The sequence below is a fragment of the Pipistrellus kuhlii genome, unplaced genomic scaffold, assembly GCF_014108245.1.
Source record: "Pipistrellus kuhlii isolate mPipKuh1 unplaced genomic scaffold, mPipKuh1.p scaffold_m20_p_87, whole genome shotgun sequence".
Classification (NCBI taxonomy): domain Eukaryota; kingdom Metazoa; phylum Chordata; class Mammalia; order Chiroptera; family Vespertilionidae; genus Pipistrellus; species Pipistrellus kuhlii.
Window position 1 is genome coordinate 364,000 of NW_023425592.1, and position 24,650 is coordinate 388,649.

General features: G+C 63.6%; 1 protein-coding gene and 1 long non-coding RNA gene across 4 annotated transcripts; both read right to left on the reverse strand.

The window, feature by feature from the left end:
• Positions 1-88: 88 nt before the first annotated feature.
• On the reverse strand, positions 89-23,305 carry LOC118712330. Its single transcript, XR_004986009.2, has 3 exons — positions 23,294-23,305; positions 22,384-22,390; positions 89-833 (listed from the first exon to the last, which is right to left on the reverse strand). It is a non-coding gene; the product is annotated as an uncharacterized LOC118712330 (long non-coding RNA).
• HELZ2 (helicase with zinc finger 2) lies at positions 1,371-14,558 on the reverse strand. 3 transcript variants are annotated; one of them, XM_045577276.1, is made up of 20 exons: positions 14,490-14,558; positions 12,618-13,703; positions 12,177-12,360; positions 11,992-12,099; positions 11,162-11,673; positions 10,438-11,079; positions 9,089-9,872; positions 8,865-8,940; positions 5,029-8,788; positions 4,720-4,868; positions 4,507-4,638; positions 4,281-4,439; positions 4,062-4,209; positions 3,826-3,942; positions 3,566-3,758; positions 3,324-3,458; positions 2,999-3,217; positions 2,703-2,859; positions 2,464-2,631; positions 1,371-2,390 (listed from the first exon to the last, which is right to left on the reverse strand). In XM_045577276.1, the coding sequence occupies exons 2-20, from the start codon at positions 13,631-13,633 to the stop codon at positions 2,266-2,268; spliced, it is 8,784 nt and encodes a 2,927-aa protein (XP_045433232.1). In that variant the 5' UTR covers positions 13,634-13,703; positions 14,490-14,558; the 3' UTR covers positions 1,371-2,265. The 3 variants fall into 3 exon arrangements, 2 of the variants coding, with proteins under 2 accessions (XP_045433232.1, XP_036281818.1); XM_036425925.2 differs by lacking the exon at positions 14,490-14,558 and having other exon boundaries at positions 12,618-13,953; XR_004986007.2 differs by lacking the exons at positions 1,371-2,390; positions 2,464-2,631; positions 2,703-2,859; ... (5 more) ...; positions 4,720-4,868; positions 14,490-14,558 and having other exon boundaries at positions 4,308-4,439; positions 12,618-13,959.
• Positions 23,306-24,650: the final 1,345 nt, after the last annotated feature.

The window sequence follows — 24,650 nt, forward strand, 5'->3', positions numbered from 1 at the left end:
AGTGCCCCTCCCCGTACACACCTCACTCTGACAGGTAAGGTGGACGTCAGTGCCCACCTGCTCCTGCGGCTTGGACACCAGCTCCCCCGGTAGTGGCTGAGGAGGATGGTCAGCACACCAACCAGGTGATCCTTAGAGAATCGTGTGATCAGGGATGATCAGAAACAGCCCCTCTCCCACTGACGAAGTGGTGAAGGGGGTCCCCAACTCTGCCGGAAAAGCCCCAGCACCACTCCCCACGTGGACAGGGTGCTCCCAGGCAGGCAGGGATTCAGCCTGGGGGCTCCTCTCCCAGGCCTGCCCCACTGTGTGCCCCGCGCTCTGGCCTCGTGCTATGGGACCTGCTCTCCTGCATGTCCTGCAGGGGTCAAAGGGCCAAGCCTCGAGCTCCTCAGAAACAGAGAAGCAGGGGTAAAAGCAGGCCCGGGCAGGGATTGGGGTTTGTGCTGAGTCATACCAGTCCAACAGAGGGCCCGGCTGGAGTGGGGTTCACCAAGGGAGGTGCAGAGGGCACGCCGGCTCATTCTGCGTCTCCTGCTGGCGCCCTCGCCCAGAGCCTCAGGTCCTGCTCTGTAAGCAGCTCTGCTGCACCTACTAAGTGCAGCCTTTGAGGCCAGGATGCTGGTCTGTGCCCGACTCGCCTCCAGCCCAGCTCTGCCCTGTAGTTGCCTCCCGCAGCCCCCAACCCCCTGATTACTGCAGCACACTTGGGGTTTCAATGCCTCTTCCTCCTGGAAGCCCTCCCAGACTCCAGGTTGGTGAGGTCTTAACTCCCTGCCTCAGGCACTTTCCTCTCTCCTTAGCGCTTTTCACAGATGCTGTCAGTTTCTCAGCTGGTGGCCCCATGGAGCAGCTCTTCCAGGTGGCCAACGGCTCCCTTTGGACTCACAGCCAACACACGCACACAGAGGCCTGCTGTGTCTCGGTCTCTCTGTGACCTCCTGACCTATCCACCACCCCCGCTACAACTAAGAGGCCAGGCCTGCCCCCTTCCTCTTCCTGAGCTGCTCTACGGGAGGCTGGGGCTCAGCCACACAAAGGGGAATGAACAGCCCAGGCCAGGCCCCAGGGGCCATGCGCTGCCCAAGGTCCTGGCGGCACAGGGCCCGCCTGAGGCTGTGGGGACTTCAGACTTAGACTGTGGGGCCTGAGACCAGAGTTCAGAGGGCGGGGCGCACCTGCCACACCTGAACACACGCTGTGGCCTCGGCCCCGCCGGCCTCCGGCTCCCTGGTCCTGGCAGAGGACCTGCATCCTCTGCGTTCTGCCCACCAGGACCTGCCACATGCTGGACAGCCTCCAGCCCCTCTGCCACCTAAGAGGAAGGACTACCCTCTGTGCCCCCAGACAGGCCTCAAAACACCCAGGGGTGAGAAAGCAGAGTGGCCTTTATAACAAAATTAATGTCCAATCATATAATAGTCCAAGAAAAGATACAAAATTGGAATGTAGAGATTTGATTTGTAGAAAACTTCAGGACAGACACACACCCATCCCTGTGGGCCCTGCAGCAAGGCCACGGGGCTGCCCTCCTCGGGCACACAATGCTTTGCAGGCCCAGCCCATGGGGCCATCGCCCCTGAGCCCCAGGTCGGAGCTGCCTGGAGCGGGTTTGGTGGGGGACAGAGGCTTCCAGAGAAGGCAGGACTCAAAGCCCTCCGGACATACTGGGCAGGCAGGCTGTCCTGACCTGGCCACGTGGAGTGGGGGGAGTAGGGGGGGGAGCTTCCCAGGAACCTCGATGGCAGCCCCGCCCACAGCCCTTGGGAGCACTGCTGTGGGAGGGAGGTCCAGGGGAGATGGCCTCAGGGAGGGCTGTGGGTGCAGGGAAGCCTCTCCGCCCTGAGTTTGGGTTGATTTAAAAGTAGAAAATAAAGCTGAGCTCCATGGCCGCCCGTGTGGCTTCCACAGACCAAAGAGCTGGCATCGCCTTCTGGGCCCCAGACCTTCCCGGGGGCCCCACACCGGCACCACAGTAGCAGCAGATGCAGGTCAACCCCCGGGAGCAAGAGCCCGGACCGCCTCTTTCCCCTGGAGTCCATGCTGCCCCGGGACAAGGCCAGACTCCGGAAGGTGCTGACGTGCGCGCCACGCGGGACGCTGCAACCACGCCCAGCCAGGGGCGGGGGCCAGGCCGAGCGGCCATGGCTCCTGAAGAAGGCACGTGGGATTCCGCGGAGCGGGCCAAGGCAGCCGGCGGGGAGGGCTTGGCCTTTTCCTGGCTGGCTGGCCAGCTTGAGGGCGGTGGACGGCTGGGTGGGCCCCTCAGACAAGCGCTGCTGGCCTCCTCCGGACCCGCACCTGGCCGGCGGGGACCAGGCTCCGCTGGGCCTCACAGAAGTCCAGGAGTCTGCGCCACAGAGGGCAGCATCGCAGCAGGAGGTGGTCTCCTGCGAGAGGGCGGAGTCAGCCCGGGCCCCCGGCAGCAGCCACGCCCAGCACCCAGCCCCCCGCGGCTCTCACCGATGAGGCAGAGCCCCTCCTGGGCCCGGGTGAGGGCCACGTTCACTTGGTTGGGGTCCACGACGAAGCCCAGGAACCGCTTCAGCCAGCTCTTGGTCGGCCGCTGGTCCACGTCGCTCTCCGGGCAGGAGCGCACGGTGCTCACCAGCACGTAGCGCCACTCGCTCCCTGGGGAGGGCACAGTGAGGCCACGTCCTGCCCGGAGGCCCAGGAGCCCTGCCCAGGCCGCCCAGCCTCACCCTGGCTCTTGGTGATGGAGCACACGGCCACGCCGGTGACACCCTGACGCTGGAGGCCCTTGCTGATCTCGGCAGCCTGCGCGTTGTAGGGCGTGAGGATGGCAATGTCCTTGGGGCTCACTGTGCCGCCCAGGGTCAGCTGCTTGGCGATGCGAACCTGGAGGACCGAGGGTGCCAGTGGAGCAGGCTGGTGCCTCCCCCCGGGCCCCAGGCCCCGGGCCCCGCCTGTCTCCTCAGCTCCTCTGCCTCCTCCTCCAGGAAGCCCTCCTGACCAAGGGGCATCGCCTGACACTCACCACCTCGGCCACCTCCTCCAGGTTGGCCTTGGAGTTCTCGTTCCCTTCATCCGTGGACACCAACAGGCTCTGCTCGTGGCCCTGCACGTGGCCAAAGATGACAGGGCAGCTCTCCTTGTCGGCGTGGCCCAGCACGCTGGGCGGCCGCTGCAGGTCCGGCCAGGTCTTCAGCCTCTTCTGGTAGAACTCCATGGAAGGGAAGCTGCAGATGCCCTCGTGCTGCGGGAAGAACGTGAGCCAGGGACAGACTGCCGCGCCTCCCTGGGTCCCAGGAGAAGGCCGTGGATGCAGGGTGGGCGAGGGGGACGCAGGCGCGACGGCTCACCATGCGGTACTGCGTGTCCAGCAGGCAGGCGTCCCTGTAGTACCTCTCGAAGAGAGACCGGTCCAGCCCCAGGCTTAGCAGCTGCTCGTTCTTGACCACGGGCCGCAGCTGCTTGTGGTCCCCGAGAAGCACCACCTGGAGGACGGGGGCAGTTCTGACCCCGACCCAGAGGCAGCAGCGCGTCCGAGGCTACCCGCCTCACTGCCCTCCTCCCGCACCCCATCTGCATCCCCGCGGCTCACCTTCTCGGTGTGGGAGAAGCTCACCAGGGGGATGAGGGTCTCGGGCTCCGTGGCCATGCCTGCCTCGTCCACCAAGATCTGCCGGACGTTCAGGTTCTTGAGGCTGGCCGAGGCCGCGCATGAGCAGGTGCAGAGGATGACGCGGTGGCGGTCCAGCTCGAACTTCTTCGCCCTCCCCAGGATCTTCTTATACCTGCGGGGGACGCTGCCGGTCACCCGGGGCCCACGCCAGGAGACCACTCCACCGCCCCGCTGCTTACCTGGCGAGGTCCTCCTCGGAGAGCACCTCCCCCCTCTGCAGCTGGGCGTCAAAGGCCTTGATGGAGGGCGCGAAGGGGTTGGAGGACTGCCGGATCCGGTGGTGCAGCGTGATGGCCCTGGCGGGAGAACCCCGTGAAGCCCCGTGTTGCCCACTGCCCAAGGCAGGACCATGAGCCTGCGAGGGCCTCTCCCTCCACCAGAGGCAGACAGACAGACAGACACCGAGAGGCGGCACCTGAGGCTCTGGTTGGGCCTCCCCTCCCGAGGGGTCTTCCTGGCCGGGCCCCGGCTGCTCACGCCCGGCACTGGGAACTCGGTGGCTTCCGCCTGCTCGCTGTACACACGGAGGGGCTTCAGCTCGGCCCTTCTGCTCAGGAGCATTCCTGGGGGCGGTCCGGGCGTGAGCGACTGACCGGCCGCCATCCCGGCACAGCCCGTGGCCCACCCAGCGCACCTGCCACCACGTCCACCGACTTGTTGGAGGGGCCACAGTACAAGATGTAGAGCCCCCGCTGCTTCTCGGGGCAGGGCGAGCTCCAGGCCGGGTCCAGCTCCTCGTTCAGCTTGTAAAACCAGAACACGATGTGGAAGCCCACCATGGTCTTCCCGGTGCCTGTGGGCAGAGGGCGGTGAGCCGAGCGCCACGGGCGGCCCAGCTCCCCCCCCCGGGCGGGCCCCACCTGGTGGGCCCTGGATGACGGTGAACTGCTTCTGCAGGGCCTCCCGGACTGCCGCGTTCTGGCTGGGGTTCAGCTTGTGGCGGCCTCCGGGGATGTCAAAGGCCGGTCGCTCCACAAACCTGTTGGGGATTCCTGAGGGAGGAGCCAGGCCCCTGAGCTCCGGTGCAGGGCGGCTGGGGAAGGAAGGGCAGGAAAGCCGGGGGCCCCACCTACCTCTGCGGCGGGGCTGCTGGCCAGGAAGGTGCCGGGGCGGGTGGCGGGGCGGGTGGCGGGGCAGGGGGGTGGGGATGGGGTTGCCCAGGGCGATGTTGATGACCAGCTGGGATGCGTTCTTCAGCCCACGCACAGCTTCCTCCTTGCGGCTGGGGCATGTGGGGCGGAGACGGACACTGGAGCTTCAACTGGCTTCTCCCGGGGGGACCTGGGCCCCACAGCCCCTCTCCCAGAAGAGGAAGTCCAAGGAGGGTCACCCCTCCCGCCCACCGGCCTCTCCTGGCCTCTGGCCCCGGGGAAGCCACTCACAGGTCAGGCAGCTGCTTTGGTAGCACCTCAATGGTGAAGGGGGCGCCGGGCCGCAGCACCTCTTCCGGAACCTTCTCCATAGCCATGTGGTGGATGAAGAAGTGCACCTGCTTGTCAGCCTCTTGCCGGTCGGCCCGGCCCTCTGGGTTTATGTCCCAGTCCTCCGTCAGCCCGTGGGCCACCCAGGTGTAGGTGTCCGGGTCGATGCTCAGGGTGGGGCCCAGCTGGCCAGGGCTGGCTTCGGGGGCCGGCACCCCGGCATCGGGTGCCCGGAGCCCCTCAAGCCGGATGCAGAGGTAGCAGTGCCCGAAGCTGATGTCGATGCTGTGCTCCCGGAGGAAGGCGGCCTCCAGGCGGAAGCTGCCCTGGAGCTGCCCCTGCCCCGTCCGCTCCCTGTCCCAGGCGATGCGCACGTGCTGCAGCGTGATGGCGTCGCCCTCGGCCACGGCGCTGGTGGCCGACTCCAGGGAGCAGAACGGCTCCCACAGGAGGCAGTAGTCCTCCAGGCTGCGGCTGCGGTCCCGCCAGGCCTGCGGCACGTGGCCCGAGAAGCAGTCGCCCGCTCTCTCCACGTGCTCCAGGCACAGGCTGAAGCCTGGGGCCACCAGCCACAGCTGCAGGGTCGGCGCCAGGATCCCCCGGTGCAGCGCGGCGCTGAGCTGCACCTTCAGCGTGTCCCCGCTGCCCAGCTCCCGGGCCACCTCCACGAAGTGGCCACAGCGGCTGCGGGACACCCGCCCCAGCTCCCGCGGCGGCGGCCGGGCACCCTCGTGCTCCCGCACACGGGCGGCCGCCTCCGCCCAGCGCTGCTCCTCCGCCAGCTCCAGCAGCTGCTGCCACAGGGCCGTGTCCACAGGCCGGGTGTGGGGGTCCAGCAGGGCGCCTGGCAGGGGGGGGCATGGCTCATTCGGCAGCACCGAGTAGACACGGCGTCGCCACTCAAGCCGCAGGCCCAGCTGGCTCAGCAGTTGGCGCGGGTGCTCAGCCAGCTGCAGGCAGCGGTAGTAAACGGGGCAGGGGTCAGGCAGGGTCTCCCGGTTGACCGGGAAGAGCAGCTTGAAGCAGCGGGCACCCAACTCCACATCCACCACGAAGCCCAGCTTCTGGCGCGGCTGGGCCTTGAGCTGCGTGGCCAGGTGCAGGCTGTAGGCCCGGCGCTGGTAGCTCTGGGCACGTGAGTGCTGGCGGCTGAAGTCTTGGCAGAGCCCGTTGATGTCTCTGGCAGAGTAGGCGGAGCCCCCATGGCCCAGTGCCAGCAGGATCTGCCGCTGCAGCACCACGTCCAGATACCTGCGGATGGGCGAGGTGGCCCAGGTGTACCAGTCCACCTGCAGCGAGTAGTGACCGGCCGGCTGCCGCTCCCCCTGGCTGGAGCGGCCGAAGACAGAGCGGCCCAGGGCCTTGCGGAAGTCCAGGCCCGCGGCCGCCAGCGAGGGGTGCATGTCGTCCGTGGTGACGAGGTCGGCCAGCAGGCCGAAGTCCTGGGCGTGGGCGGCAAGCTGGACGTGCCTCCAGAGGGAAGCCAGCAGGTGGAGCTGCTTCGGCGGGGGGCCGCGCCCCTGCAGGTGATGTCTCAGGTGGAGCGACAGAGGCACCAGCTCTCTGTGCTTCTCGCTCACGGCGTCCAGCTGCTGGCTGCTGGGCGTGGGCTGCCAGCGCAGCGGTGTGGCCGTGCGGGTGCGCTCACTGCCCACCAGGAACTCGGCCGCCAGGCTGTTGAACTGGATCATGTACTCTTTGACCATGGCGTGGGCCGCCCGGAAGCCCAGCGCGCTGTCCTCGTCAGGCTGCTCGTAATGCCAGGCCGCCTGCAGGCGGCGTCGGCGTAGCACCCGGGCAAAGTGGCACGCAGCCAGGATGCAGGCGTCCACGGAGTCCAGGCGGGCGGGCAGCTCCGGGGTGGCCCCTGGCTGCGCCCTGATCACCTGCTCAGCTTCCTCGTAGGACAGCTGGCGGTCAGAGCGGATCACAGAGGGCGCAAAGCGCAGGCTCTTGAGCTGGTCGCTGCCCTTCTCGAAGGTGAGGAAGAGAGAGATGGCGAAGCGGTCCTTGCCTGGGAGGAGGCTGAGCACGTCCTGGCAGAGGCCAGCGGGCAGCATGGGCGTCGGCTCCCGGTCGGGGGCGTAGAACGCGGTGCCCCGTCTCCGGGCCTCCACGTCCAGCGCGCCGTCCCTGGGCAGGAAGCTGGCCACGTCGGCGATGTGCACCGCCACTTCGTACCTGGGGCCCAGGTCCCGCACGCCGAGGGCGTCGTCCAGGTTGCGGGCGCCCTGGGGGTCCACGGTGAAGGTCAGGAAGCTGCGGCAGTCGTCCCGGCAGCCCGGCGCCCGGCCCAGCTCTGCGCAGAGCTTCTGCGTCGCCTTGGAGACCACAGCGGGGTCCGACGGGGGATCGTGGAGGCCGTACTCCAGGTCCAGAATGCGGAGGCCCTGCTCCCAGGTGGTGGCCTCGGGCAGCACCTCCAGCACGATGCCCAGCGGGTAGTAGAAGCGCTCCCGCCAGACCACAATGCGCACCCAGAAGAGCCGGTGGCGCCGGGCCTGGGCCGTGAGCTGCTCGTACCCCACCCTCTGCACGCGGCCCTGCAGGAAGCGGTGGACGGGCACCTGCAGGGGGTCCTTCAGGTCGGCCACGAAGATCTTGGTCACGGAGTTGTCCAGGGGGGTCATGATGCGCGGGTCCCACTCGTCCATGCGGCACACGAACACCAGGTCGCTGCGCCGCCTCTTCAGCACGCCCAGCACGCGGCCCTGCGGCCGCCCCGACGGGCCCCTCTCGCCGCTGCCGAGGACCCTGACCAGCACCTCGTCCCCGCTGAAGGCCATCCCGCAGTGCAGGCGGCCCCGGATCTGAATGGGGCCGGGCGCCGTGTCGTCCAGCGGCACGGCCGTGGCCCGCTCGAAGGTCTCCTGCACGAAGGCGCACCTGTGGTGCAGCTGGGGCTCCGAGCGCAGCAGCTTCCGCAGCGCGTCCGGCGGCAGGTTCACGTACTGCCGGGCCTGCTGCGGGGACGCCGGCCGGGCCATGGTGTCCAGCAGCCCGTCCTCCCGCACCGTCACCGTCACGTTCCGGCTCTCGTCCAGCAGCTCCTGCAGGATGGAGTCGTCGGCGCCGAGCTCCCCGTCCGAGGGCCAGAAGTCAGACTCGGGGTCCTCGGGGTCCTCGGGGTCCTCGCCCTCCGTGGCCGCCGGCCCCGCCACCACGTCGGCCGGGTTCCCTGGTGGCACTCCATCCCCCCCTGCTGGGCACCCCCTGGACGCAGGCCCTGACGCTGTGTCCCCGGGCTCTGCGGGCTGTGGGCCGTGCTCTGCGTTCTTTGTGGCCACGTCCCCAACCGCCGAGGTGCCGGCCGGGGATCCACCCTCCTCGGCCTCGGCCACGGCCGCCCCCTCCGCTACGACCGTGTCCCCAGCCACCGCTGCCGCAGACCCCTCAGCCGGCGGGGCGGCGGGCCGCGGGCAGCGGGCCCAGCGCTGCCTCTGGACCACGGCCTGCTCGATGTGCTCCAGCGACAAGCCCTCGGGGCAGACGCTGCGGTGCGCCACGCACTGGCGGATGAAGCTCTTCCAGAGCTTGCTGCAGGCCCCGAAGGAGCAGAGGGCCACGGCGTCCCCCACCGCCACCACCTGCGACTGGGCGCGCGTCATGATGGTGTTGAGCACGCGGGCGTCCGTGAAGAACTCCAGGGCAGGCGCGCCCGGGCTCTGCAGGCTCTGCTGGTTGTGGACCGTGCTCAGCACCACCACCCGGAACTCCCGGCCTGTGGGAGGGCACGGTCAGGCCGGGCTGGGGGGCGGCCCCGCTTCAGCCCGCCTCACCTTCCCCTGACCACCCACCTGGCAGGATCTCAAAGCTGCCCACAGACACCTGGCCCAGGTCCCTCCGCCTCAGCTCCTGCCTCAGCACACTCACCTGGAGACACAACCGCATCAGCGGGCCCAGCGGCCCCGCCCGGCACCGGGTGCCGAGCGCGGGGACTGGACTCCTCAGCCTCTAGGGAGGGGGCGCTGAGGCTGTGAAGACCACGAGGGAGGCCGCGTCCTGTGGGCAGCGGGCTTACCTGGGCGCCGTGGGACACCACACAGATGTGCCTCTGCTCGCGGCCGCCCCAGCAGGGGGGCCAGGCGCTGTAGAACGCCTGCACCTGCTCGGCCACCTGGAGGACCTCGGCCGTGTTGAGCCAGGAAGTCAGGGACAGGTCACGCTCGGGGCTGCCCGCCACGTGGCAGAACATGAGCGGGTAGTGCCGGGGGTGGCGCGGGACCCTGCCGCGGGCGTGGATGGGCGTGCCCTTGGCCGTGTAGAAGTGACGGGAGACGAAGGTGATGATGGCCTCCGTGGAGCGGTAGTTCTCGTGGAAGATGATGCGACTGCGCTGGGCAACCTCGTGCTCCTGCTGCTGGTAGAGCTGGAACAGGCGGTACAGCAGCGTGTGGCCGGCCGCCTGCGCCCGGGCCACGCTGAAGAGCCGGGGCGTGACCTGCATGTGGTCCCCGGCCAGCACCACGCGGGTGCCGGGCAGGGCGTAGCGCAGCGGGGTGAGCGCCTCGCACTCCAGCATCTGGGCGGCCTCGTCGATGAGGATGTGCGAGAAGAAGCCGGGGGGCACCCGGAGCTCGCGGGCCTGCGAGGTGGTGGTCACCACGACGCGGTGCCGCTCCAGCTCGGCGCGCGTGGGCGGCCGGAAGGCGCGGCGGTCCTCGGTCAGGCAGCAGTACTGCAGCGTGGCCGCGTCCGTCTGGCTCGGCGGCCGGTCCGTGTACATCACCCGCAGCGGCGTGGCCTCGGGGTGGCCGCTGCTCACGTAGCTGTGGAAGTGCTCCTGGATGTAGATGTCGGCCGCGCTGAGGGGGGAAGCGCACGAGGGGCCTCAACGGCTGTTTGCTAAAGTGCCTACTGTGCGCCGGCCCTGCCTGGATGCCAGGGCTTCGCGTGAAGCAGACTGGCCCGTGGCCTGTGCCCTGACGGAGACTACAGTGGGGCCTGGCCCAGAAAGTGCTGGTGGGCCCTGCCTTGCCCTACGCACCCCCCACCCCCACTCCCGCATCCAGAGCCTCTGCAGGGGCACCCACAGCCCCACACCGACAGCAGACCGCCCCCCAGGGCACCGGCACTGCCTGAGGCAGACGTCCCGTCCCTTTCAGCCCAGGACTGACGGTCTGCCGGGGAGAATCCCAAAGATGGAAGCGACTGGGACTCACCCACGGGAGCACCGGGCAGCCCCGCCCAGGCTCCACTCTGCCAACGGCCAGACTGCCCGGGCACACCGTCCTAGCCTCTCCAGCCTCCAAGGAACTGGGCACCAGCACGAGCCCTAGGCTGGGGCCCCCTTTTTCTCTTGGAGTCACGGCACCTCAGCAGCACTCACCGGCCCGGCCAGCAGGGGGCGGACCGCGGCTCTGGGCTCACCTGTTGGTGTGCGTGCAGATGAGCACCTTGGTGTGGGGCTCCCGGATGACCTCCAGGGAGGCCATGGCCAGCGTGTAGGTCTTGCCTGTGCCAAAAGGGCCGTAGATGAGCAGCGGGGCCACGGGCCGCCCGCCCCCGGGGCCGCTGCTGGCGATGAGCTCCACGGCCAGCTTCTGCTTGTGGTTGCCGTGCCACGCGGGCGGGCTGGGGCGCAGGCGGGGCAGGGCGCAGGCCGGCAGGTGGGGCACCACCAGGCGCTCCTCGGGCAGCGCGTCCACCGCCTCGTGCCAGAGGCGGAAGGTCATCGGGTCCACCTGGAACTGCACCTCCAGCACGGGGCTGGCCCCGGGCTGCAGGCCCAGCGCCGCACAGCAGTGGGCGGGGAGCAGCAGCCACCGCGCCTGCTCCAGGCTGGCCCGGGTCTCCAGCCGCACCTCGTACACCGTGCTGCCCGCGGAGGGCACGGGGGCCACGAGCGCCGTGCTGACCGCCCGGCCCAGCAGGAAGCCCTGGTCGGTGTCTGGCGTCAGGGAGGCGGGGATGGGGACCTCGGCGTACAGGGCCCCCGGCGGCGGGAAGAGCATGCCCAGGGCTGGCGTCTGCAGTGAGGTTTTCAGGGACACGGGGCCCCGGAGGTTCAGCCTGGCGGGGGGAGGGGGAGTGTCAGCTGACCGAGGCCGCCTCTGCAGCCGGCCACGCCGCCCACGCGCGCCGCCCCACGCACTTGGCCACCAGCTGCTGCTGCGCGGCCTCCTCCTCGTAGAGGAACTGGTGCATCCTCTGCCGGTAGCTGGCGCCGGACAGCGGGCCCGCGGCCGGGCATCCGCGGCGGAACTCCAGGGCCAGCGCCGGCGCCTTGTACTTGGCCAGCAAGGCCGCCTGCTCCGCCGTGCGCTCCACACCGGGGACCACGTGGCGGTTGCCGGTGTGCCAGCGCTCCAGCTCCTCGCGGGGGCAGGGTGCCGGCGGCGCCCCCGGGCGGTGCTCCCGGCCCAGCTGCAACTCCAGCCTCCGCAGCAGGGCCGGCCGGCGGCCAAAGTCGAAGACCACCCACTGCTCGAAGGCGCCGAAGGAGGTGCTCTGCACACACACGGCCACCTGGTGCTCGGAGGGGCGGCCGGGCACCCGGAAGCGCTCCCCCTGCGCGTACACCCGGCCCGGCGGGAGGCCGGGGGCCCCCAGCGAGAAGGCTGCTCCCGGCTCCTGCTTGAGCAGGGCCACGTGTTGCAACGGCTCCTGGGAGAAACCGGATAGTGAGGTGGCCTGAGGGACTCTCCTCCCGCCAGGGTCCAGGCTGACACCGACCCCCACCAGCGCTGCGCTTCCTGCTGTGCTCCCAGCCGGTGCCCAGCCTCCCCAGACGGCAGTGCCCCGCACGGCGGGTCACAGAAACGGCCGGGAGGGCCGTGCACACTGGGCGAGGGAAGGCCGTGAGGGACGCACAGTCACGGTGGCCCAGCCCCTGGCTCTCTGTCAGGTACTCCCCCAAATACCCCCACGGCCCCGGCAGACACCTCGCACACACGGGGAGCACAGGGCAGGGCAGAGCCTCACCTCAGAGCGGACGACGAATGTCCAGCTGTGTTGAGTCTTCCTCTCCTGGGCCTGATGCACCAGGGGCTGGTGGCAAGTGACGGACACACCATCGACCGTCTCAGCCAACTGCACGGGGAAGCCAGGCCATCAGCAGGTGGCCCTGGCCCCTGCCCGCCCTGGCCCCCTCACGAGGCCCCACTCACCACCAGGACCTCCCTGCTGCTGCTCTGGTACTCGGCCAGCAGCCGCTCTCGGTAGGACACCAGCCCCTCCTGCCAGGCCGCCTTCTCCCGCAGCTCCGCCATCCGCACCCGCCGCGTCCACTCCTGCAGCTCCTGCTGCGAGTGTGCCTTGGTGCAGACGTCCCCATACTCACAGAGGCTGGGCCTGCGGGAGGGCAGCAGGCCGCGGTGAGACCCCTCGGCCTGAGAGGCTGCGTGGGGAGCAGGCGTGGGCTCCGGGCTGGGGGAGAGCAGGGGCAGGGACCTCCTCCGACCTGTCCGCTACTGTGCCCGCGGGACAAGGCCGGCAGGAGCCACCTCCACGGACCTCCTTGCCCACCCGAGGTGGACGAGGGAGCCTGGAGCTCCTGGTTCTGGCCGAAGGTGGGCCATCCCCGCCCCAAGCCCCGCCCACAGGCCTACCTGGGGCAGAGCTCAAAGGTGGAGAGGCCGGTGGGCGGGCTCCGGTACTCCCAGGCCTCGGCCTGGCCCTGGGCCACCATCTGCGCGTGCTCCTGGGAGGAGCAGTGGTTCTCGAAGGCCTCCTGGGAGCCGTAGGTGACCAGGCAGGCGTGGCAGTACAGCCGGGGCGCAGGCGGCTGGCGGGGGGGCGCTGCGGGCCCGTCCGCCCCGGGGGCGGGGAGCGCGAGCAGGTCCACCCGCTGGAGCCCACCCAGCTGCTCGGCCTCCCACACGGCCATCTCCACGGCACTGTGGGCGTACTGGCAGCGGGACGCCCCGTGCCGGCACGGCAGTCCGCGCCCCACGAACATGCAGTAGGCCAGCGGCTGGCGGTACTGGGGCTGCGGCCGCACCTCCACCACCTGCTGCCTGCGGCCCTCGGAGCTCACGTGGGTGAGCAGCGAGGGGCAGGCCCCGTGCCTGGGGCAGCGCCCCTGGGCGTCCACGGGGCTGAGGTGGGGCGGGCAGCGCCGGAAGCAGTGGCAGCAGTGCAGCTGGAAGCGGCCGCCGAACTCCTCGTGGATGGCGGCGGCCAGGCTGCGCGGCGCGCCCCGGGGCCCGCCGCCCCGCACGGCCGCCTTCAGCCACAGGCGGCGGAGCCCGTGCTCCCGCTCGAAGGTCCAGACCAGCGCCTCCTCGGGGCTGCGGGCGAAGGTGCACTGGTGCCGGTGCCGCCGGCAGCCCAGCCCCGGGCTGTAGTAGCGGCACACCTCGTAGCGCGCGGGCCGCGGGAAGCTGGGCCGCCGGTCCACCTTGCGCCAGACCCGGCTCTTGGCGGCGCGCTTGGCGCGGGCCAGCAGGATCTCGCAGGGGCAGCGGTGCTCCAGCTGGCGCAGCAGGTAGGTGCTCTCGTTGAGGCGCTGGGTGCAGCGGGAGCAGCCCAGACACAGGTCCACCTGGGCGCACAGCCTGGCCAGGGAAGGCTCCTTGGCGGCCGTGGGGCCGGTGGGCAGCGGGCCGGCCCCCGGGGACACCATCCTGAGGCTGGCCTGGCCTGCGGGGTGGCGCTCGAGGCTCGGGCTCCGCGCTCCTCTGGGCCCCTGGCTCCTGAGAAGTGTGGGGCAGGGGGAGCAAAGAGCCAGGTCAGGCTGGGGTCAGGGCTCGGACACACCCCTCCCCTCGGCGAGGTCCGGGGAGGCGGAGCCGGGGACTTGTGGGCAGGATGGGAGCAGAGGGTGGTGAGGCCCAAGGAAGCTGGGCCCACTGACCTTGACCCAGCCCCGACCCCCCTCTCTGAAGGGTCTCGGCCCTTCTCCGGAGCCAGCTGGCTGCGTCTGGGACGTGCCCCCACGTGTGTCAGGAGGGGCCGCCCCCCGCCCCCCCCCGGGGCAGAGCGAGTGGGCGGGCGGCGGGGCTGCGGGCAGCACAGTGGCATCGCCCAGAGCAGGGGGTTCCCCGGGTCGCGGGGGACAGAAAGGGGAACGGCTTCTGCAAACACGCCGCGCAGAGCGCCTCCCGGGGAAGCTGGGAGGAAGGTGGTCCCAGGAGGAAGTGGCAGCGGCCGGAGCCTGCCTGGTCCAAGGTCCCCGCAGAAGGGGCTGTGGAGACCCCAAACGGACGCATGTCCAGAAGCAGGGCCGCGGGGCGGTGAGGACGGAGCAAAGGGCTGGGAACTCGGAGTCCAGAGATCCCCTCCCCCAGGCGCGGGGAGAGGCTGAGCCACCGGGCGGGGGTCTCCGCAGAGCCCCCATCTCCACGGCGGCCTCGTCCGGGCGCCGGCCCCGCTGCCAGCACCCACCCCGGGGCCCCACCCGGCGCCCCCACCCGGCGCCCCCACCCGGCGCCCCCCCCGCAGGGAGCGGCCCGCAGGCAGACCCGCATCCCCGCACTCACCAGCCTCGGCCGCGCCCGCCGGGAGCCGGGATCACTTTCGATTCTGCCCCCAGGGTGACTCAAACCTCTCCCCGCGCCGCGGAGCGCGGAAATTACCTCACCGCCGCCCCGCCCCTCCAGCGCCGCCCGCCGCCCCGCCCGCCGCCCGCCCGGGATTCGAACCCTGGTCCGCAGGCTGCAGCCCCCGCCCCGAGTCCGGCGCCAGCGGGAAGGGCGCCAGCGGGCCGGCTGGGCCGGTCGGGGTCCCCGCGGGAGGGGCCGATCGGGCGGTGCGGCCCCCACCCACGGCCCCAGCAGTCAGTGGGGTCAGGGGTCACCTTACCCCGCCGGGGGCTCCGTGGGGGCTCTTCCTGCCTGGGGGGCGCCGGTGTGCCCAGGCCCTGGGGATGCCCGCAGGGTGCCGGGCGGAGGCAGGCCTGGACATGGAGCGCACCCCATCTGCTCGGCAGGAAGGGGAGCTCACTTGCATTTGACTCCCCACAACTTTCTGTGCAGGGCCCCCCTCGCCCACATGAGAAGACGGAAAAGAGCGGGCAGCCCCATGTCTCCACCTTCACCAGGAGCAGCCCCTTGAGAGCCGCATCCTGCACTGCGCCCTGAGCGGGGGAGGCACAGGGGGCCGTGCTGCCCTGGCTCCGGGGGGCACTGTGGGAGCCGCCCCGGTGAGGACACACTCCAGCAGCACCGGGAGGAGCCCCCCCCCCCCCCCCCGCCTGGGTGCTGTGCAGGCGGCCCCTTCAGACAACCCAGGAGAGACACCAGCCTGAGGCAGCAGCCCGCCCTGCGAGGGGCGAGGGGCGTCCGCACTGTTCCGCAGCCCTGAGACCCCGGCCGAGGGGCGTTGGACAGCGAGATGTCCCTCCGGCGGTACAGTGTCACATCCCATTGGGAAGGACAAAATGGAAGCTTCCAGTAAGGTCAGGAGCTGGGCTGGGCACGCCATTCGCAATCATGCCAGCGGCCTCTAGACACATAGTTTTAGAACAAAACAGAGGAAAACACTTTGTAAACACTAGCAGCAACAAAAGACCAGGAATAAGCTGGACAAGAAACACAAAGAAACCAGAAATGTCGGGGAGGCATGGCGACCCGGAGGAGGGAGGGAGAGGCAGTTCCTGGACGAGGAGACCTGACCCTGCACAAAGATGGTGGCTCTCCCTGGAGAGACACAAAGACCCGGGCAGCAGAGCAGTCCTGAGAGAGCAAAGCTGGTGCCCACCACCCGTGATGTCAGAGTAACACCTGCCCCAGGCACGAGAGCCCAGCAATGAACTCATACGCATGTCAACCAAGTGTTGTTGTTATTGTTAATCCTCATCCAAGGATATTATTTCCATTGATATTGAGAGGGAGAGAGAGAGAGAGAGAGAGAGAGAGAGAGAGAGAGAGAGCGCGCTCAACGTGAGAGATACATCAATTGGTTGCCTCCCCCACACCCGGGGCCAGGGTTTGAATCTGCAACCCAGATATGTGCCCTTGATCTGGAATTGAACCTGAGACCTTTTGGTACAACCATTGAGCAACACTGGCCAGGGCTTCTCAACTAAGTTTTGACCAGGGTGCTGAGAGCACAGGATGGGAAAGGACAGCGTCTTCAATAAACTGTGTGTCGGGGGAAGGGGGGCTGGATATCCACAAGCGAAAGACTGAAATGGGACTGCTGTCTGACTCACCACTCTCAAAAACCTACTTAAAGCGAATCAAAGCCTGGCAGTAAGACCCCAAACCGGAACTCCTAGGAGAAAGCAGGGCGCAGGTCCTTCATGTGATCTGGGCCATGAGTCCTCGAACATCACCCCAAGCCCAGGCAGCGAGAACGAAAGGAACAGTGAGACCACGCCAGACCAAAGAGCCTCTGCAGAGAGAGGAGCCGTCAGGAAAGGGCGCCTGCAGAGTGGAAACCCACGCACGGTGCACCCAGTGAGCAGTTAACGTCGAACGGGTCAAGCACTCACTCCGCTCAACAGTGAAAACAAATCGTCCAATTCAATTGGCAAAAGTCAAAGACCATTTTCCAAAGAGGACATGCAGAGGGCCAGCAGGTGCATGAACACATGCCCAGCGTCCCCAGTCACCAGGAGAAAAGCAAACCAAAGCCCCTGTGGGGACGGGAGGCCTGTCTCCCAAGACCAGCCTGGCCAGAGGCTCCGTGGACTCCGTTCCCGCAGGGACACATACCCAGGTTGTGGGTTTGACTCCCAGTCAGGGTGCGAGCAGGAGGCAGCCTATTGTTGTTTCTCTCTCTTCCTTCTCTCTAAAATCAATTTTTTAAAAACTCTTAAAATGAAAGGACAAAAATAACAAGTGCTGGTGAGGATGTGGAGAAAAGGCACCCTCGTGCACTGTTAATGGGCATGCAGATCGGACAGACGCTGTAGGAAGCTGTAGGGAGGTTCCTAAAAAATAAAAACAAAACTGCCTTAGGACCCAGCAGCCCCACCTCTGAGTATTTATCTGAATGAAATGAAACCAGGATCTCTGAGACACTGCACCTCCAATTCACTGTAGCATCATTCATAGGAACCAACACATGGAAGCAGCCAGTGTCCATAGCTGAATGAATAAAAAGACGCTAATGCCCTGGTCGGTTTGGCCCAGTGGATAGAGCGTCGGCCTACAAACTGAAGGATCCCAGGTTCCGTTCCGGTCAGGGGCATGTGCCTTGGTTGTGGGCACATCCCCAGTGGAGAATGTGCAGGAGGCAGCTGATCATTGTTTCTCTCTCGTACATGTTTCTAACTCTCTATCCCTCTCCCTTCCTCTCTGTAAAAAAATTAATAAAATATATATATTTTTTTTTAAAAGACACTAATGCCCTGGCCAGTGTTGCTAAGTGGTTAGAATGTTGGTCTGTTGACCAAAGGATCTCGGGTTCAATTCCTAGTCAAGGGCACATACTTGGGCTGCATGTTCGATCCCTAGCCGTGGTCACAGCGGGTGTGGGAGGCAACCAATGGATGGACCTATTTCACACTGATGTTTCTCTCTTTCTCTCCCTCCTTTCTCCTATCTCTAAAAAATCAATGGGGCCCTGCCGTGTGGCTCAGTGGTTGCACGTTGACCTATGAAACAGGTGGTCACGGTTTGGTCCTGGTCAGGGCACCTGCCCTGCTTGCAGGCTCGATCCCCAAAGAGTAGGCGTGCAGGAGGCAGATGTTTCTCTCTCCCTCTCCCTTCCTCTCTGAAATCAATAAAAATATATTTAAAAAATAAAAATCAATGGAAAAAAATATATTCTCAGGTGAGGATTAACAAAAAAATGTTACACACACACACACACACACACACACACACACACCCCGGACTATTACTCAGCCATGAGAAAGCAGGAAATCCTGCCATTTGCAACAACGTAAGTGGACCTTGATATGCTAAGTGAGATAAATTGGACGGAAAAAACAAATGCTGCATGATATTGCTTACACATAGAATCTAGAAAAAAGCCAGGCTGTTAAAAACAGAGAAAATGTATGCAGGGCTGGGGGAATTGGGATGTTATTTGAGGGTATAAGCTTGAAACACTACCTGATGCCCAGCAGTGACTGCAGTCAGTCCTGTGCTATAACTCAGACTGGCTAAGAGACTGTCCTGGTTGTCCCAGCACAAAAAGAATTGTTCACCTTGTGCGTGACGGAAGTGTTAGCCAACCCTACCGCAATATCAGTGCTTCAGATGTTTGGTTTGTATTTTTTATGGTTTTTTTGTTGCTGTTGATCCTCACTCGAGGATATTTTTTCCATTGATTTTTTTGAGAGAGTGGGAGGGAGGGAGGGAGGGAGGAAGAGAGAGAGAGAAGGGGGGGGGAGAGAGAGAGAAACATTGATGTGAGAGAGGCACATTGATTGCCTCCTACACACACCAACTGGGGCTAGGGATAGAACCTACAACCCAGGAATTGATTATAGGAATTGATCAATTCCCTTGGCCGGGAATTGATCCCATGACCCTTTGGTGGGAGGGCCAACACTAACCACTGAACCAATGTTACATGTCAGTCACATCTCATTCAGTAAATTAAAAAAGAGCCCAGCTGGCTTGGCTCAGTAGTTGAGCGTCAACCTATGAACCAGAAGGTCATGGTTCAGCCGGGACCGGTTTGGCTCAGTGGATAGAGCGTCGGCCTGCTGACTGAAAGGTCCTGGGTTCGATTCCGGTTGAGGGCATGTATCTTGGTTGCGGGCACATCCCCAGTAGGGGGTGTGCAAGAGGCAGCTGATCGATGATTCTCTCTCATCGATGTTTCTAACTCTGTTCCTCTCTCTTCCTCTCTGTGAAAAATAAATTATTTATATATATATATATACATACATATATATATAAAAGGTCAGGCACATGCCTGGGTTGTGGGCTCAATTCCCAGTGGGTGGTGTGCAGGAGGCAGCTGATCAATGATTTTCTCTCCCTCTCCTTTCCTCTCTGAAACCAAAAAGAATATATCTTTTTGCCAGGACCGGTTTGGCTCAATGGATGGAGCGTCGGCTTGGGGACTGAAGGGTCCCGGGTTCAATTCCGGTCAAGGGCATGTACCTTGGTTGCAGGCGTATCCCCAGTGGGGGGTGTGCAGGAGGCAGCTGATCGATGACTCTCTCTCATCGATGTTTCTGGCTCTCTATCTCTCTCCCTTCCTCTCTGTATAAAATTCAATAAAATATATTAAAAAAGAAAAAAAAAGAAAAAGAATATATCTTTTTAAAAGAGTATCTGGAGCCCTAAATGGTGTGGCTCAGTGGATAGAGCATCAGTCTGTGGACTGGGGGGGTCCCGGGTTCGATTCCGGTCAAGGGCATGTACCGTGGTTGCAGGCACATCCCCAGCAGGGGGTGTGCAGGAGGCAGTTGATCGATGTTTCTAACTCTCTATCCCTCTCTCTCCTCTCTGTAAAAAATCAATAAATATACATAGTTTAAAAAGAGTAACAGGATACTAGTCTTACCAACAGTGAGACACACTGTGAAGGGACTGGAAGAGTATGGCTCTGGAGCAGGACAGTGGCAGCAAAGAGGCACACAGACAGGGAGAATGCACACGGCAGTCACACATGGTGACCGCGGGCACTCAGGTCACTGGGAAAGACGGTTATTCCACAAATTCTGCTAAAACTGCTTCATTCTTACGATTCTCTTACAACTAGTGAGCGTCTTGAACCAAAAAGGGGGCAGAGGACTCTCCACCCAACACTGACGCCCTGAGGAACAGCGGGCAGATCAAAGGTTCAAACAAAACCAGCCACGACTGCCCGCTGTGTGTGTTGTGTCGGTGGTGTCTCGGAAGGCCTTGCTCAGCGGCCGCCCTCCTGCTGGGGGCTCCTCACTCAGCCCCCGGGGTTTGAAATCTCTCACGAGGGAACGGTGGCAGCACAGGAAGGACGGGGCCGGCCGTGCTTCCTCTCAGAGAGCACTGGCTGAGCGCCCGCCAGCAGAGCACGGAGGCAGAACAATGGGTCAGCAGCCACACACGCACCATGCTCCCCATCACAGCGCCAGGCTGGCAAACACTGAGACTGGCAGAACCACAGGGTGCTTTCACCCGCTGACCTCAGGCCAGACTCGGACATGGAGGCGTGGGGCAGGGGCAGGGCGGCGGGCAGGGCCTGGCTGAGCAGCAGGCTGGCCCCGGCCAGGAAGACGGGAGCGTTTCTGATGCCCCCGCAGGGAGGTGTTTTCCAAGCTCACTTGTTAAAGAAGGAAACTGAGGTGCACGATGATGCACCTTGAGTTAAAAATTTAAAAAGACAGAATTTAGCCGAAACCGGTGTGGCTCAGTAAATAGAGTGTCAGTCTGTGGACTGAAAGGTCCCAGGTTCGATTCTGGTCAAGGGCATGTATCTTGGTTGCGGGCACATCCCCAGCAGGAGGCAGCTAGTCAATGTTTCTCTCCCATCGATGTTTCTAGCTCTCTCTTCCTCTCTGTAAAAAATCAATTATATATATATATATATATATATATATATATATATATATATATATATATATATATTTTTTTTTTTTTTTTTTTTAAGACAGAATTTAAAAATATATAATTTATAAAACTCAGATACAGAACCAGAAGGAAACTGAGGCTGGGACAGATGGAAACACTTCTCGCTCCATCTGCACATCTGAGGTTTGTTTGTTTGCTCACCTCACCTGCAAACATTTCTCTACTGTTTTTTTTAGAGAGAATGGAAGGTGGGAGGGAGAAAGAGAAGGGAGACTCATGGACCCAACCAGGGTGTGGATCTATCCCGAGCCCAGGTACGTGCCCTTGACAGGAATCACACCCTCACCTCTCCGATGCTGGGCCAATGCTCTACCCACTGAGCATACTGGCCAGGGCTTGTGTGTCTGGTTTTGTGCCACGTGCATCCCTTATCCAAACCGACAGGAAAGGGTAGAGGTGCCATGTCACGCGCAGACGGTGAGGTCTGCACAGTAGCCCCTCTGGTCACTCGTGTCGGAGGGACCCTCCCTCCACCTCTGGTCCCAAAGATCGCGCAGATGCGATGCACCAATTTCATCACCACCAGCAGGAACTGCCCCCAAAGTGCAGACACACAGTCCTCTCAGCTCCTGGGCGCCGGCCAGGCATCTCACGCCACAGGCTCACACCCTCTCCGCTGACAGCCTCCTGCTCCCGTCAGTGACACCCATCCTCCAGGGGCCCCTCCTGGCACCTACAGCCAGCACCTGCAAATGCTGGCAGCGGGAAACCCAAGTGGCTGCAGAATCCAAGTGCCATGCCTGGCAAGGCCTAGGCCGCCTCAGTGGGTCCTTCCCAAACGGCTCAGCATACGAGTGAATCAGAGGAGTCATTGGCCACCGACACGGCCACACTGAAACGAACAGCCCCACAGCCTCATAGCATCTCCCCGGGACGCCTACTAGTCACGAGGAAAGGCAGACTAGCTTTGAAGCGGAGAAACCAGCGGGCTCTCCCGAGCCAAGCGTCAGGGCTCAGGGCCCCGGAGCCAGGGCAGCAGACAGGCTGAGCCCGTGTGCACAGAGGGCACAGCCACCTCCTGTGGTGCCAGCCCCAAATGCAGAGCCTCCACCCAATCTCCAGGCACCAACCGCAGCCGGCCCCCCTCAGAATGTCCCAGTGTGAGGAGTCCCAGCTGGAGCAGACAGGGCCTCGGCTGCACTACGGTTACCAAAAGCCAGATCCAATACGGAGACTAGCCACAGTGCCAACCGGCTGCGGCTCAGCGGCGTCACTGGTCAGTGCGGCACTTCCTGCTGCAGGAACAACCATGTCCCTGCTCTCAGACACCTGGCTGTCCCCTGGGTGTCAGGCAAAGGGATCTGACTCTCAGCTGGTCCCCTGCTGATATCAAGCACTCACATGCTTGATAACCCGCTGGGGGGGCCAGCCAAGGCGCAGGGGCGAGCGGGCACCTGTGCACTGGGAGGTCACGGTTTGGTTCCGTCAGGCACGTGGTTGCGGGCTTGATGCTTAGTGTGGGACATGCAGGAGGTTCTCTCTCATCATTGATGTTTCTCTCTCCCCCTCTCCCTTCCTCTCTGAAGTCAATAAATATATTTTGAGAAAATACCTACAGAAGTCTTTGCACTATTTTTGCAACTTTTGTGTGTTGTTTCAAATTATATCAAATTAAAAAGTAAATAAAGCATCCAGCCGTCAAGCCCCCAAAACCAGGCCTTCTTCACCCAGCACATGTCCCCGTGGATGGAGCTTGGCCTGTGGCCTCTGGGTGGCCTGCACCATCACCCAGAACAGCTGGAAAAGTAGGAAGGTCAGAGTCTGCGGGCCAGGCCCAGTTTACCTGCCAGCTGGCCCAAGCAGCCTCCGGTGATCACCCATCTAAACAGAACTTTACTTTTTAATTTTAATGTATATTTTTTATTGATTTCAGAGAGGGAGGGAGATAGAAACATCAATGATGAGAGAGAATCACTGATTGGCTGCCTCATGCACGCCCCCCACTGGGGATCTAGCCAACCCAAGCATGTGTCCTTGATTAGAATCAAACCTGGGACCCTTCAGTCCAAAGGATAACACTCTATCCACTGAGCTAAACCGGCCAGGGCTAAACAGAACTTTAATACCAGGCCCTGGCCCCCAAGGACCCTAACAGGATCTTACTTATGGGCCTGCCCACCCAGCCATAAGGTCACACCCTGGCCAGGAGCAAGGAGGTGACTGAATCTATGGGTAGGAGCACCCCAGCTTAGCCTGGGAGGAAGGATGCAGCCATGAGGGCCTCTTAAAAATCATCCTTTTTTTGTGGGGCTACAGGGAGAAGGTCATGGGGGCCAGGAAGGGGCATCTGATCTCGAGGTCTCGATGCAAGAAAGTCCACACCAGGGGTGCTGCCAGCTGCTGTCTCCCTGTCTCTACCCCCCAGTGTCTCTGCACCTGTGCATGCCACCCCACTCTGACCCACCTGGAGCTGAGGTGAGCCAGGTGAAGATTTGGATGGTCCCCAAACTGCTGGGGGAGGAGCCCCCACCCCCATCACATCCAGGGCTCTTTCTGAGTCTGGCAGCTCCTGGCAGACCTCTCATGGCCAACAGCACCTCTCTAGATTGACTCGTGGGAGGCCACACTCAGTATGGAGGAAGGGGTGTGGCTTCCTGGTAGACAGGGAGTGGGCAGGCAGCTGTGTCAGGTCTGCCTTGGGCTGCTGGCAGTATGTGAGTTCTTGACCTTGAGCAGGAAAATTTTAACAAGACAAGTCTAGAAGGCACTGGCCAGTCTGGCTCAGTAGACAGAGCGCTGGCCTTCGGACTGAAGGGTCCTGGATTCGATTCTGGTCAAGGGAACATGCCCCAGGTTGTAAGCTAAATTCCCAGTCAGGAGTGTACAGGAGGCAGCCAGTCAATGATTCTCTCTCATCATTGATGTTTCTATATCTCTCCCTCTCCCTTCCTCTCTGAAATTAAAAAAAAAAAAAAAGACATATGTTTTAAAAAACAAACGAGACCAGGTGATTCTGAGAGTACATTTATTAAAGCTGGGGCCAGGGGGCCAGGAAGGGCTTAGGGAAGAAAGAGCTACAAGAGGGCCTCGACCAGGCGCTCTGACCCCTAGGAACGGTGGGAAAGCCGTGGCCCGAGCCTGCATGGGCTCCCTGGGAGTGAAGGTCAGAGAAGTGAGTGCACTGGGAAGTCAGAGGAAAGGGGGCCTCGGCGACATGTTCAGGGGTGAGCCTGGGACCAGCTGCCACTGCCCACTGCTGCCCTGGTGGCAAGTCCAGGGGGCCCCGCAGAGCTGGGGGGAGGAAAGCGAAGATGCACCGAGAGGGAGGAGAGGACTCCTGCGCTGGGTCTCATCTGCTCCCGGAAGGCCGGGTTTTAGGGGAGGCCGGGGGAGGGCCTAGAGCACCATCAGCTTTCTGCTGTAGTGAGAGGCACCCCCGCCTCCCTCGGCCTTGTGGCAGCCAAATGGCACAGTTTGACTTGTGGCGTGAGAAGTATAAAACGTGCTCCTAGTGGCCGTGAGTAGGAAGGAGGGGTTTGCAAGCTACTGGACGGCTGTCGATCCCTCGGCCTCTAAACTATTTGTGTGATCCTTGGTAGGTTTTCCAGTGGTTAGAGCGTCAGCCTGCAGACCGAAGCATCTCGGGTTCCATCTGGTCACGGGTACCCACCTCGGTTGCAGGCTTGCTCTCAGCCCCCAGTAGGGGTGTGGACAGGAACCAGTTGATGTTTCTTTCTCACATCAATGTTTCTCTCCCCCACACCCTCTCCTCCCTCCCTTTCACTCTCTCTGGAAATCAATGGAAAAAATATCCTCAGGTGAGGATTAAAACACAACAAACTCTCTGTCCCAGTTCCCTATTCCACTTATCCAGCTTTCTAGCCTCTCTTTCCCACTAGTGGAGGGCCCAGTCACACCCTCCTGCTTGGGGATAGGTCTGGAGACAGCAGACCGGCTCAGCCCCGCCCTCCACCCAGCCCCTGACCTCAGGGCACTAAGCCTGGCAGACTCGGCCTTGACCTCCACCCACTCTGGCACTCTGCCCTTCCCCACCCCCACCCCGCCCAGCCGGATGCAAGGCTGGGCCTCTGGGCGTGAGCCTGCTCTTCTCCCTGGGACAGGCCTCTTACGCCAGAGGTTCAAGTCCACCCTCCTGGCCTCTAGGCCTCACCCCGTCACCTCCCAGCCAGGCCAGTGCTGGGAGTCACCACTCAGAGCCCAGTGCCTGCAGGGTCTGCCCAC